We start from the raw sequence: 15,254 nt of genomic DNA, 5'->3' as shown, positions 1-15,254 counted from the left end.
GGATGCCTATCAGCTGGTGAGTAGCGTATATGAGCTCCTCCGCCTCGTGGCCTATAGGAAATGGACCTAAGAGGCTCTATATGTCCATTAGACGCCCCATTACCATTAGCATGTCCATTACCGTTCTCCATACCTGTAAGATAATTAAAACTTAAAGGTTAGAACTTAAATAGCTAACTGAATCGGACATTACTTAAGATATATCTAATGGTCTCAATTCTTACTTCTGAAAAGGATTAGGGTTTCTAACTCGTCTAATATATCTCTCAAATAACTTTTCTAACCTAGGCTCTGATACCACCTGTGGCGACCCCACTTCCCCCTAAGGCGACTCAGAGGGTTGGCGGGCCGTCTGCCTAACTCTCGCCAGAACTCACGCAAGCACACTAACCCAAAACCTTCCGAAGATTAACCTAAGCTATTACAATAGCAAATCTTTCAAAATAAATCAATTGTTAACATCACATTAACTTCAAAGATAACAGCATCCGAAGTTAGCCAATCGGCGGCTCCTAAACACCTTACGCGTTAATTCAAGAGGTAAAGTCTTACAGTTTCCAAAACATCAAATTTCATACAGCCCGAATATATACACATACAAGCCAAATATTATAATCAGGGTTTATACTTTTTCAATTTCAAGTGGCAATCCCAAAACAAAACTATATCGTTTAATTCAAATACATTACAAGCCACAAAACGAAGTAGATACATTCTTAAGAAGATATAAGTAGCTCAGATTTCTCAAACCTCAAGACCTGTCAAGGAAAACAAATAAACGTGGGGTGAGCTAAAACTCAGTGGTGCCCCAAAACATGCAATCAAATAAACAAATAGCAAGTATTGAATTCGATTAACGTAAACAAATAGGAAAGCGAATAACAGCACAAGGTAGGATACAGGGGCTCTCAGGAGCCATTTGCCTCGCTTGATCAAAAGTTATCGTAGTTGACCCTCTGTCAACTCTCACTACTTACGGTCCATGTAGATTCTCTTATTTTTCTTACTCCGGCCACCAGACATACCCCAGCTCCGGGCCCGCACGACAAAATAAAGGAAGCAGTATACTCGAGATATACCCTCAGGAAATTGGGAGCAGTATACTTGCGTATACCCTCAGGAAATTGGGAACAGGGATTCACCCAGCGACGTCACAACACTTGGATTCACTAAAATATTTCACACAAGTCACCACTCGAAAGGCTAGTGTGATAAAGTACACACCGCTCACTTCGATGGATCAGAAAATCATTATCCAATTATCACATATCAAGTCAAGAAAGCACTTTAATCAAGTAGGCATAGAACAAGCAGGGACACTCACCTAGGAGTGAAGCTCACAGGTCAAGCTAGGAATCGAAATCCGCGTCCTCGCTAAATCCTAGCATTCCAAATTTTGAAACCATAAGGTGGCTATACCATTTCTAGGGTTACGTAGGAAAATTACTCGTATGTATAACTAATTTATTTTCTTGAAATAAGTCGACAAACCGTTTAACATTAGAACTAGAAAAATACTTTGTAAAGTTTCCTTGAAGTTACCTTCTCTTGTAAAAATGTTACTAGAATTATTTTGCGTGAAATAAGATTTCTTGCGGAACAAGTCTTCTACGTTTTTAGTTAAAGTTAGTGAAAACTCGCATTTTTGGAGCTTTTCCTATAGACAACTAGCCAAGGACAAATCATTTTCTATAAATATTAAGGCTAGTTTAAGCTAAAGGAAACTTGTCGGGTTGGCAAAGTTTAGGCAAAGTACTAAATACTGAATTTTATCGTTTAATTCTAACGTAAAAATATTTTTGATTAGCTTGACCAAAATTGCTCGAGCTCACAGGGTCAAAACGACTTTCACAATTTCGATTCCCTTTCGAAATCACAATTATGGCTCAAATTTGTCGATATGGTAAAATCACTTATCAAATAGCAAATCACTAGGGCTTCTTCAATCATAAGTCCTAGATTTCAACAGATTCATTTCTGCTAGAAAAGTAAAACAAGTGACCAAGGCTTCGTCAATCATTAGCTCTTGGTTTTGGCAAGCTCATATCACATCTCAACTTAATCAAAATAAACATAAGGCCTCCAAGCAATTCCAGCAGTTTAATTTCATCAACTTTGACACTTATATAAAATCATTCAAATGGCCAAGAGCTTCATCAATCATTAGCTCTTGACATCAAATACTCAATTTAAATCACAACTCCATTCAAGACAAAAGAGAACTATATCCAGCTTGAGTCCCAAATGACTCTAAGAGTTCAAAATATTTTTCTTTTCTTGTTTCGATAGTCAAGAAAAATCTCAGCAAATAATTTTATCAAAACCGTAATGCACGTAGAATTTACTCAAATAGCCAAGGGTTTCATCAAGCATTAACCCTTAGCGTCCAACAATCATTTCTTATAGTAATATGGCCAACATTTCAACCAAACTTTTATTGTTCACAAACAAGGATAACTTGAACATTTTCCAGCAATTATCATTCCAAACTATCACGAATTCCATCTCAACATTTTTGATTAAATCCTCTTAAATATCAAATGTTTCATAGCTAAACAACTTACACTGCTTAAAATACACATCTCTCATGCATTTCTAAACCATTACATCCAAGGGAAAATTCCAGAAATCAAATGAAGAATTTCTGCTCAACCTCTCGGTCATTAATATTTCCAGCACTTCAATGTTCATAAATCCAACATTTCTCGGCTAAAAATGCTATTAAGCTCTCAAATTCAGCATGCAGATGCTTGACCAATTGATTAACATTTCTAGCTCAGAATTAAGTTCAAACTCGGTTATAATTATCCCCAAAATTCCAGAAATTTCCCAGCTGTCCTCGGATGATCATGAATGGCAATGGATTTCATTTCATTTTTTTTTTATTTTCTTGGTTAGCCGAGCTACTTAGCCCCATGCAAGCCTTAATCATCATGTTGTTAGCTAGATAATCATAGGTATCAACTTAGATCATCACAATGTAGAAGATTAGGAACTACATTTCCAATTTATGCTCACGGAAGTTCCATTTCATCAAAACAGAATTTCTTATACTCCTTAACTCATCATCCGAATGCACAAAATTAACATGCAAAGCCATAGTCAGGTAAATCAACTAGTGATTAGTCGTATAATCCCCAATACAGGTTCAGATTATCAAATTTAAGCAGATTACAACTGCATATCAGTCCAAGCTCGCGGCAGAAATTATTCTACCAAACAGATTTCCCTTTTCTTTCTCATTTCATCATCCGAGCATATAAACATGGCATGCATGTCCTAATCATCATGTTTTCACTTAACTAATCTAAGTTTCGAATTTACCTCGGCTAGGAACTCAGCTCACGCACAAGAAATCTGAAAAAAAATTTATGTTCTCCCTCTCGGCTCTCGGCTCGCTCGTGACTGGAGGTTGGTTTGGATTTCAGTGGTTGCGACTGGTGGAGGTTGAAGCTGGATTGCAGCTGGTTGATGGTGCAGAAATGGATGGAACTCCCACGATATCTCTCCCTCTCTTCCTCCTAGCTCGCGGCCAGAAATGGAAGATGTGTGCAGCTCACAGTTTTCCCTCTTGCTCTCGGATGAAGCTGATCTCCCTCTCTCTCACTCTTTCGCGTCGATGTTAACGAGGTGAAGGTGAAGTGTGGTGGTGTCGCGGTATTGAGGAAGGAGAGAAAATGGCTTGCGGATGGAGGAGGTTGAGTGCATGAGAGGGTTGAGTGTGGAATTGGAGAAGATAGTGCATTGGCCGGATAGGGTGGTGAGTGATCATGCTGTCCGAAAATGTGTTTGGATTGCATGGAAATTTTGAGATTGTATGGAGGGCATTTTAGTCTTTTCACATCTCTTCCTAATATCCACTTGAGTTCCTTAATTCTAACTTAACTCCAAAATTTATCCCGAATATAAATTAAGCTCCTAATAATACACTAATCTTGCAAGGCTTCAATTATCATAATTTTATGTCTTAAGTATGTTTAGTATACTTGTGTCATTTTTATCTATAATTTGTTGATTGCATCTTAATAACCTTTAACATTATTAACGATTAAAGTTTAGCTATCGGAATTTAAAGAAATTAATTGTTAAATCAATGGAATAATTTACCTTCGAAGTATTAATTTTAGCATAACAAGACCAAGTAGTTTATTAGTTTAGCGGAAGTGTATTATTTTTCACTTAAAATTATGATCATGCACTTATTTACGAGCAAATAGATAAATAAAATCATTATATATTTATATAGTTTGTCGACGCGATAATTTCTATTTTACATATGCTCCTATTCTACACTAGGAGAAAGGGATAGATTCAAAAGGGTCAATGAAAATTTGACGGAGATTAAATCGTCATTAAATCAGACGGGTGCATAGTGAAATTTTCAAGAAGGCACTTTCGAAAATTTCTTGAACACGTTACCACACTATCTTTTTATGAATCACATCATAAAATGATAATTTGTTAAAGAAATGCAATCCGAATGATTAACGTCAGTCTCCAAACCAGTAAAAAGAAAGATTAACATTAGACTCCAAAGGCCATCCACATCCCCGTTTTGAAACGCCAAAACAAGAAAGCAAAACGGGATAGTAGTAACTAGGGGTGGCAAAAGACTTAAAAACTGGAAAAATTGGAAAATTGGTTCATTGGGCAGTAATTCTTAAACACGTAATTACCTGTAGTAATTTAACCTCTATGCTCAATCCCTTATAAGTTCTCATCTCAAGTCACCCCAATCAATCTTTTTATTTCTTGTTCAATCCCGAATTTTGAAGATAATTTTTCAAATTCCAAAGTGATTGCAAGACCGGGTAAGCGATCAACTCGTTACTGGACTGGAAAGGATCGATTAACAATTTACCTAAACCGACACGACCGGTTTAACCAGTAATAATAACGCAGAGGAAGGGAATTTGCCTTCATTATAAGCTTCAGAAAACTCTGGAGTCTGGACGCTATCTTAAGGCGGGCAAAAGAAACTGACCTGTACAATTGCAAATAAAAGCCAATGCTCTTGGCAACAGCTAAAACAAAAACTAAAGACTGTGGCAGCAACTAACGATTTTTATCAGCAAACTAGAAAACGACTTCTGATGTCGGTGCATTTCCTTATACTATATAAGAATGAGTTGTGGTTAAAGAGAGTTTGAATTTCAATTGTGTGGATAAAGGTTTTTGGAAATATGGAATGTTGTGTAGTTTTTTAAAAAGTTTTTGGTATAACTGAGGGAAGCATGTGTTTAGATATATTTATCAAAATACCCTCATTTTGATACATTTAAAACTTTGATTTATGAAGACATCTGGGTATTTTTGGAATATGAAATTATTTTGTAACCGTTTTTGCATCAAGTACAACTCATATAAGCTTATGTATTGGTATAATTACTGAAATGTGTGATAGACACATTTAATTGAAGTGTGTCTTTTGTTGTACAATTAACACAGAGACATATTAACACGTTGTGCAATTAACAAGTTACTACAACTAGCCGTTGGAGGATATTCCTTTGTTTGAAAACAACTTATATCTGCTCTTAAATGATTTTCAACTGACATCTGTAGGGATTTTTTGGGAATGATAAAATTGTAAAAGTATTGATAAAGTAAAGTATACAAGTGTGTGCTATAATTAGCATGTACTATTATTAGTCTTGTCATATTTGATGACTATTTCTTTCTAGAATGTATTATTATTTATTCAATGAAAAATCCTCTCTAATTACACGCACCAAACAAGATAGTTTCTACCTATTGTTACTATCAAGCTAGTTTCTATCCCTTTTTACTGTCTAGGCAGTATATTATGCTAAAACCAAATTAATTTGAATAAATTTACCAAAAACTCTTTCTATAATTCATTAACGAGTTGCAACATTGTAAGTTAGCCATTAGCATTAAAACGTATTAAATTGCCAATACTTATATTATATAGCCGAGTTAAGAATATGCACAATGCATAGAGTAGTTTCAACACTCGATTGCCTCTTTCTCAATATCTTATATGTCAAAACTCAGTCAGGAAACCAATTGAGAGGTAAATTTGGACAAGATCGTTGCCTTGAATATTTATAAAAATTATTATTTTTCCACTAAGAGATATATTCTTTCGTCCTTAAAAAAAATTTGATGAGTTAAAATGTTTTTCAAATGCTGAATAACTAGCCAAATGATAGGATGCATATTTTTGTACAGATTTGTTTTGATGGCATATGCTAAAAATCACATTGCACACGATGCTAAGGAGCTGGAACTATTTGGAGTAGGGGGTTTCATTTTGGCCATAGACTCGCACCTATTACATAAATGAACAAGCATTAGAATGCATTAAATCTGTAGATCCATTAACTAGGATCCTAGTTACAACTAAGACAAGCATTAGAATGCATCAAACCTCTTCTGCATCTTTAAGCAAAACTCTTTTACAATACATAACTGAACAAGCATTAGAATGAATTAAAACTGCAGATCCGTTAACTAGGATCCTAATTACAACTAAGACAAGCATTAGAATGCATTAAACCTCTTCTACATCTTTAAGCAAAACTCTTTTTGGACTTTGTGAGACAAGCATTATGATGTATTAAATCTCTTTGAAGGAATTGAAACCTAAATACTTAAAAAAGACGGTACAATCTAAAGAGTTAAAAGAGAGCCATGTAAAAGCATCTCTCCTAGTAGCAGCATATAAATACACCCTTAGTCCCACAAAGTTGGCAACAAACTCATCAGCCCACCACTACAAAGTAGCAGTATCCCTTGAAGAGAAAACCACAACAATGGCTATCTCAACCATGACACTAGTTGTTGTTTGGCTATCCATCTTGGCTGCACCGTGTTTTGGAGACGATGGTACAATAAGCATCGGGGTGCCATGGAATATCCCATGCTTGCAAGCCGTGGTGAATACCCAAGGCTGTATTGATGAAATTGTGAATTCTTTCTTCAGTCTACAGCCCCATATACTTGGTCCTGCATGTTGTAGGTCTGCCCTTAGCATTGATGACAATTGCTGGCCTAAAATCTTCCCTTTTAACCCTTTTTTCCCACCACTGCTCAAGAGCTTCTGCAGCACACAATTACTCCCACCACAGCCATTGCATCCATGAGTTCTCGCGGCCTTCCAAATTTACAGGCTATTATTGGAAATAAGATCACGTAATATTGCTCGATTAATCTTATGGTTTCCCTTGTTACAAGTTACTTGGAATAACATTGGAAAAAAAAAAAGACCAAAGTAACTTTAATTTTATAAGATGATAAATATTTTCGTGCATCCCAGAATAAAAATTATAACATTTTCAATGACACAGAAGGAATAACAAAAGAAAAGTTAAACTTTATGTACTATTTTAATTTTAATATTATTGGGCTTCATTGAGCTAATGCAAAGTCATATCATAGTAGATATGATTGCTTATAGTAGGCCACCATCAAACTTGTATCGTACCTTAACCTTGGAATGGCTAAACTTTCTCTAATCCTAAATTTTTTGTAAGCAAAATAAAAAAAATTAAGTCAGGTCAGAAGCAATCAAGCAAAAGCATCAGCAGCAATCAAAATATTGTTTGAATATATCATTCGTTTAATTTTTTAAGTAATAAACGATTTCCTTGTGGTCTTTTAGTCAATTTCTTTTTCTTATTATTCTGCTATTTCATTGGATCATATTTGATTAGATCATTTCCCATCATTGATGACAGCAGTTCTATACTCAACTTTGACTTGATTTTTCCGGCAAAGAAATTCATGTTGTCCTGTTATTTTCTAGATAAATCAAAACTATGAAGAAAAAGAGAAAATTCACATAGCTATAAACTCTTTCTTATTTATTCTTTTTATTTTTAAGTATCTATATATATACTTTCTTTCTCACACACGTAAAAGTAGATATTGCAGGTAGTCTTTGACTCATTGATTCTTCAGTTTAGAACACAAATTGTTAGGGGGTATCTGCATATATACTTCACATGTAATTTGCCTATTACAATTTTATAACAAGCACAAAATTGTTTTAGATGTATACCGAGTTTGAACAAGAAAAATTTAATCCACGATGATCTCAACGAGAAATAATTTAGAGATGAACTTTTTTCTTTTTCTTTAGTGTTAGTAAGAGATTTCAAATTTGAAACCTCTTATTTACACTCCTCTTCTCGTACCGTCCAGTCAATTCCTCCGCTCTTTTAGAGACGATTAAAAACAAACTTCCAAATTTTATCATGAAAAAAAAATGTAGTAGCAGTCAAGAAAGAAAGAAAAGAAAAAGGATAAATTTCTTAATTAGTTAATCTAGAGTCTCACCTAAAATACCATGCAAGAAGGAAATGACTCGACAATTTGTTACCCGCAAACCACTTCTCTTTCCTTTTTGTTAGTTTATGACCAAAGGAGCTTTATATCCGTCGCATGGTTTTGGATTATTAATAGTTTCATTTCTAGGATTCGGACAAGCAAGCGAAAGTCACCAACCAATCCAATCGTCTGGTTCTAGTCTTGCTTAATAACATGGTACTGCTTACCATGCTTAGCGTAAACTAGTTTGCTATTAGATTCTTTGTGGCATTTCATCGAACAGTTTGACTTCGTTCTTACGCAGTCTGCAAATACTTTTTTTTGTTCTCCCTTTTCAGTCAGTGACGCTTCATACGAATCTCGGGGACATCAAGTGTGAAATCTTCTGTGATGAGGTTCCTAAAGCTGCCGAGGTTGATACTCATGTCTAATGTTCTTAACTAATGTGCAACTTCAACAGTTTGATCGTTCTCATGTATCTCAGTTGAATTAAATTTCAATTCGCACGATTAAAGTAAATAGTATGAAGTTGGCTTTGTATGTATAGCTTTTAACTGCAGGTAGTTACCTTTCATTTTTTTGGATCCAAGAATTGTCTGGTTAGGTGGTTAGTAGAATTCCTTGGGTTTGTTTTTTCTTTGGGGGAAAACGAGCTTCTTTTTTTTTTTGTGGGAGGGGTTTGTGTCTGTGTGTGCGAGGAGAAGGGACATAGGCAGAGGAATTTGTCCCAATATTGACAAGCAATAAACAGTAACTGAATTTTCTGATGGATTATGTCAAGACTAGGGGATTCAGGAAAAATATCCATCTTTTTTTTTTTTGTGGCAGTGATTGATTGCATGCCTCAACATAGCAGCTTAATTTGTATTGGGTGCTTTTTTTTTTTTGTTTTTAATAAGGCTGTATTGTACTGGCTACTTTTATTAGCAACAGATTTATGGACTGATTAATGTGTCTTAATGGATGAAAATATTTGCATATTTGCATTTGGTACTCAACTATAATGTGTGAAGCAAGTAGTCTACTGATCAGACTCTTTTTTGTCAATTGATGAGTTGCAATAAGATTGCTCCTTTTGATGCAGAATTTTATGGCGCTATGTGCTAGTGGCTATTATGATGGAACCATATTTCACAGAAATATAAAGGGGTTCATGATCCAAGGTGGTGATCCAACTGGTACAGGCAAAGGTGGGACAAGCATTTGGGGTAAAAAGTTCAATGATGAGATAAGAGAGTCTCTCAAGGTAATTGCTTAAAGAACTCATCTGCTATGACTATCTGTCGTAGTTCGTTAGTTTGTGCATTTCTGTTTGAGTGTAACTAAAGGAAATAATAAACTTCAGATAACAATTAACATCTGTTTTCCATTTTAGCTAATTTGAATTTGCTGTGATTACTTAAAAAAAAATGCTAAGCATGGAAGATACAGAATAGGAACAGAATTGGTCTCTCACATTATTTGATTCTCTGAGTACTCTCAGACCTTCAAAGAATGCACTAATGTTGCTTCAACTGATCAAATCAAATTAAGATGGTGTATTATTTGTGTGGATGAATTTGACTGGTGAATGGAGTAAAGCCTGTATGTAAGTAGAAAAAAAGGTGTGAAGACAGGGATAGGTCACTCAAACTACATTGAAGTCAAAAAAAGAAGACAATAGATTGCACATTCGTGTTATTGTTGCCCTTTTATTTCTTTATGTTGTCGTCCTCCTGTCTGTTTTTGCTGTTAATTCTATATATGGGAGTTGTACCTCTGTTGCTTTATTTGTTGTTGACAAGATACTGATTGAAAACGTAGGAAACTATTCTGAGGCCCATGTAATAGAATGCTCAGGTTATTCAGTACAGTATACACGACATGCAACCACTTGGCCATTTAGATACTAAAGAATCCATTATCCGCTTAGCTATAGCTGGGATTAAGATCATTATGCTTTTAACATCCTCCAAGCCTAATGTTGATTTTGTAATTTTATAGTTTTTGCTCATCACTTTGTTCATGTTCCAGCACAATGCTAGAGGAATACTATCAATGGCTAACAGTGGGGCTAATACTAATGGAAGCCAATTCTTTATAACTTATACAAAGCAACCTCATCTCAATGGGCTTTATACTATCTTTGGGAAAGTGATCCATGGGTTTGAAGTCCTTGATATAATGGAAAAGGTGAGCTTCAGAGTTTGACGTGTTCCCTCTATAGGAGTTCATTGCACTAAGTAATACTGGCAATTTCCTTCCTCTTAGTTTTCTTTTTTCTGTATATTTTTCTTCCATAGTTTTGCTTCCTGGAATGTGGTTCACGCACAATGAACAACTTGTTTCTATATCCTCATCTTTGATAGTGTTCTGCTGATGCTTGAAAAGCTAGTAGTACTTATCATGAACTTGTAACAAGAATGTTCAAGTATCATATTTTGCAAGGCTAGTGGCTGTTTGAGAAAACTTAAAATTGTGACAATTCTCAACTTCTTGTGGAACTATGCAGACACCAACAGGACCAGGAGACCGACCTCTGGCAGAGATTCGGATGAATCGAGTGACCATACATGCCAACCCACTTGCTGGCTGATACTATCTTAAGATCATCATTTTGGTGTGAGCTTAACTGCTATCGGGTCTCATTAGATTTATGTGTCCATAATGGAGGTGAAAACTGATTATTGATGATCAGAGGGAGAGAGAGGTCTCTGGTTTGAATTTGTTAATCTGAACTCCGCAGAATCATTTCTAATGTAAATTTTCTATCTGAAACGAAACTTTGGATCTAAACAGTTTTGTGGCTCCCTCATTTGTTTCTAGTGTTGAGAGATTTCTTTCGGAAGTATGAAGCGGTTCATCCACTTCCTGTCTAGATGGCATGCCAAATACGTAGTAGCCCTTCATGCCAGAATCCTCAATTTTGAAGTGAATTAGTTAGAATGCGCAGTATGCTCGAGCGAAAAACTATCGTACTTCAGTTGTAAATACCAAATACTCTATCTGCTCTTTTCCCTCAATGAAATGACGTACTAATCTACTATCCTAATTGTGCTTTTGGCACGGGGGCCGTCCATAGTTTTTATGTATTTGCATAGCTATGGCCACAGAAATGTTGCCGAGTTATGATTATGTATTGAAGTAAAATTTGACATTTTCACGGCAAATGAATGCCTGAATTTGGACTAAAGTCTAAACAATATATTGCCTTTTTTTTTGGATGTTAATGGGAAATATTTGTCCATATAATTTTATATGGATACTTTATAAGCAACATTTTTATTTTTTTAACTAATTTTTTGTCTCGCATATACCTCATTATGGAAAATATTACGCTGAATGATTTCTCTAAGTAATGTTTTAGCCAAATTAAGGGTGATCTTGATGTTCGTCATCAGGCCAAATTCCATTACCTTTAGAAGGGTAGAAGTGTTACCATTCTATTACTCTCAAAATGCAAACCTTCCTAGATACGCTCCCTAGAAACCGTTGTATATTAGGGTTCAACGACAAAATTTTGCGCCATTTTTAACCTCTTCCCCTCAACACACAAATCTCTCCACTCTTATGGTTCAATGGCGAAGGAAGACGAAAACCCAGCGACCCCAATTGCCTCAAAACCCAGTCCCAACCTTAAGAAAGACCAATCTCCGGCAACTGTGAACTCCCAATCCAGTTCTTCCCATCCCATGAATAACACTTGCGCCAACAAAAATGCCAATGATGATTCCACCCCGCCCAAAAATCCCCTGACCCCAAAAGAGTTTATAGTTTCTGTGGCTGCTAAAATTGCCTCTCAGCCTCTTCACTACTCTGATCCTGATGTCTGGGGCGTCCTTACTGCCATTTCTGAAACCGCCCGGAAACGCCAGCAGGTTACATTATGTTTACTTCTCTCAAAACCCGCTTAAATAAATAAAACCCTGTTTTTTTTTTCCAATTGTTGTTGCCTTCTTTGTGTGTTTATTTGTTTGGTTTGCATGTTGGTGGGCTTGACTTGTCGATTGATGTAAAGGAAATGTCGAAGAGGTTGATTTGTTGGGATGCTGTAGATGACCGTGTGTTTTTGGTGTAAAGAAAGAAATTTTATCCAATTAAGAATAATTATTTTCACAGATTTCGATGAGCAAATTGGGATGAATGCTACTTAATACATGTGATTAATCGAGTTCAATTGACGTATTTATTTTAATGTGCATGTGTATCACGTATGTAGCATAAAGTTGTGGGATACATGTTTTTTAGGAGTGTCTTAACAATGTCATTTCTGTGTCTAGAAAAAGGTTCTGTTGCTCCAATATGCTCCCGATGCTTGTAGTTCTGTATTGTAGCTTTGGATGGTTTGGTTGTAATTGTCAAGTACTAGCTTTTGCAATTATATGTGTTATCATTTGATCCTTTGACTACGCTAGTGATCAAGCTGGCAAGTTTGATCCTTTGACTACGCTAGTGATCAAGCTGGCAAAGTTCGGATCTTTTGACTATGTAATCTATCCCCGCCTGGTGTGTGCTTAACTAAGTAGCAAAATATTCATAGTTAAGTGGTTTTGTTGCTTAATATTCAATGGCTGGTTATCTTTCAATCCTCTTGCATTTATGTCTTCTAAAATTTGTAAAAGAATCCCATGTTGTTCTCAAATGGTAAGCAAAAAAGATCCTGGTGGAGTTTATTTGGACCAGAGGTGGTTTCTCTTGTCTGTCAGATACCCTGCTCTTCATGGTTAATCTACTCTTTTAGCTGTCAAATTTTGGAACTTTACTGACTTTGGAAGTGGTGTACCAGGGTATTAATATGCTTTTAACCTCTGATGAACACTGCATTGGGCGAGTAGTCAAGGATGTCACTTTCCAGATTGTATCACCGGCAGTTAGTGCAAATCACTGCAAGATATATAGGAAAATAGTTGCTGCTGGAGATGGGAATAATTCCTCAAGTTTTTTCACTTCTGTCTTCTTGAAGGATTCTAGGTTCTTGACTAGCATTGTTAATGGAGCTTATCTGATGCACTTTTGTTTTACCTTTTCTGATTTTTTTCTTTTGGGGACATTGGCAGTACAAATGGGACTTATCTTAACTGGGAAAAGTTGAATAAAGGTAGCTCTGAAGCTACACTACGTCACGGTGACATCATCTCATTTGCATTTCCTCCGGATCATGGTAAGTTGAATGGTCGCATCATGTAGTCATGCTTCCTACTTTAGTTTAAACAAGTGCTTGGGTATATAATCACATTACTGGTCACTTTTAATATCGTTCAGATCTTGAAGAGTAGCATATTGGTAATTTAATTAACTCTCCTTTCTTTCTTGAAACCAGTTAGGTGTCTGCTCAATTTTTCCTTTGTTCCTGGAGAGGAACTTTTGGTGTTTCTGGTCAGTTAGCCTGTAGTTCTAGGTACTGTTATCTAAAGGCAACCTAATTAGAGGTGCTCATGTTTGATGAAATTCTGTGAGTTGCTTCCTGGTTCATTGTCATAGCCTGCTTTTTCTCAGATATGTGCTTGTTATAATATCATGCTAAATGCCCTTTTGCCATGAACAAGTTTTCAGGATTGTTAAATTATGAAAGTTGAGCATTCTTTTTATGAGAAATTTGTTTGACTTTAAGTCAATTACGGTCTTTAGTGGCTTTTTTTTTCCAATTATGATGCGTCCCCTTTTAAATTATAGAGAGGATTCTGTTTCACTGAGTGCTTAATAAGCATTTGTCACTTCTCTATATTATCGTCTTTTACAAGTAGCATTTCGTCCTTTCTGTATCTATAAACTACTACTTAGATTGAAATTTACTCCTTAATGCTTCTTCACTATTAATATGTTGTCTCTAGCATTTTGTTCAACTTTTGTTGTACTGTATCTGCAGTCATTCTAACTGTTCTTGAAGCCTTTCAATTAGACATATGCCCATGAGTTGGATTCTCTAGCTCAAGGAATATTGTTTGAGTTGGAAATTCACTGCAATTGTTCTCTCAAGGATATCCCTAAAGGAAAATTAGATGATGGCTCAAGTCATCCTTCTATCTTCTCTTCATGTAACATAATTTTGTTTTTTAATACCAATGTATCAGAAATGTGCATTTCCTAATTTCTGAAACATTCCTGCAGCTCCTGGCCAGGGCAGAGGTTTTTGGTAGTTCAAAAATTCTACTTGTACAGTTATCCGTGGCTGGGAAAGAAAGTGTTTTAGCTCAGGACCTTTATTTTTCTCACATTTTTAATTTCTAACTTTTGCTTGTAGAATAGCATATGTTGTTTTTCAGCACAACTTTTGCATTTTGTTTTCCCATTTGGATAAATCTGTCTGCTGTCTAGCTGCTTTTTTCTCTATCCAATTCTTTATTGTGCTCATTGGAAGCTAAAATATTGTCATATGTATTCTTGTTGGATTCTACAGTGTCTGCAATTGCTTTTGTATTTCGAGAAATTCTAAAATTGTCTAACCAAGGGGACGGTGCATCTCTGAAGAGAAAAGCAGGTATATGATTTCCAGGATAATTGACAAATGATGTATCTTGCATGTACTGTTGAGACATAGAAGACAAAACTGTGAAAGTTTGGATACTTATATGTGAGATTTAGTGAATCTTAAGAACGGTTTATCTGGCTAAACTTGTATCTGATGATTGAGCTGCTGAAGTTTTAATTTTTGTTACACTTGGTATTTCAAAATAGTATATTAGTACAGACCAGATTTTCTTTTAAGGATGGAAAATTTCTCAGATATGTTTGGTCTGATAATCTGTGCATGAGTTGTGCTTGATTTGTAATATTATGCTTATGGGTTTAATGTCGCAATCTGAAGAGGAGCCTGGATCTGAGAGCAAGAGGCTTAAAGGAATTGGAATTGGTGCTTTGGAAGGCCCAATTTCCCTTGATGATTTTCGGAGCCTGCAACGGTCGAATCTTTGTAATTGATTATTTAGTTTAGTTTATGTTTGCTATTGGTCAAATGGCTTTCCTTGTCTTAGGACTTCTTT

At 35.7% G+C, this 15,254-nt stretch overlaps 2 protein-coding genes across 2 annotated transcripts; both read left to right on the top strand.

Annotated features, from left to right (window-relative positions):
- Positions 1-8,337: 8,337 nt before the first annotated feature.
- LOC113755408 (peptidyl-prolyl cis-trans isomerase CYP18-1) lies at positions 8,338-11,084 on the top strand. The gene is made up of 5 exons (XM_027299414.1): positions 8,338-8,511; positions 8,634-8,708; positions 9,380-9,541; positions 10,309-10,467; positions 10,787-11,084. The coding sequence occupies exons 1-5, from the start codon at positions 8,509-8,511 to the stop codon at positions 10,868-10,870; spliced, it is 483 nt and encodes a 160-aa protein (XP_027155215.1). The 5' UTR covers positions 8,338-8,508; the 3' UTR covers positions 10,871-11,084.
- A 689-nt stretch (positions 11,085-11,773) lies between these two features.
- Positions 11,774-15,184, top strand: LOC113755407 (the record flags this gene model as incomplete). Its single annotated transcript, XM_027299413.1, has 5 exons — positions 11,774-12,152; positions 13,061-13,245; positions 13,332-13,435; positions 14,672-14,752; positions 15,080-15,184. Coding segments are annotated over exons 1-5 (775 nt in total), but the record flags the coding sequence as incomplete, so codon positions are not given.
- Between the last annotated feature and the right edge of the window lie 70 nt (positions 15,185-15,254).

This window comes from Coffea eugenioides, unplaced genomic scaffold, assembly GCF_003713205.1.
Source record: "Coffea eugenioides isolate CCC68of unplaced genomic scaffold, Ceug_1.0 ScVebR1_1470;HRSCAF=2323, whole genome shotgun sequence".
NCBI classification, from domain to species: Eukaryota; Viridiplantae; Streptophyta; class Magnoliopsida; order Gentianales; family Rubiaceae; genus Coffea; species Coffea eugenioides.
This window is presented reverse-complemented; position numbering and strand designations above follow the sequence as displayed.

Coding starts and splice junctions, on each gene's coding strand:
- LOC113755408 (XM_027299414.1), top strand. Junction 8,709..9,379: donor AGGTTCCTAAAGCTGCCGAG/GTTGATACTCAT, acceptor CTTTTGATGCAG/AATTTTATGGCGCTATGTGC. Junction 10,468..10,786: donor TCCTTGATATAATGGAAAAG/GTGAGCTTCAGA, acceptor GGAACTATGCAG/ACACCAACAGGACCAGGAGA.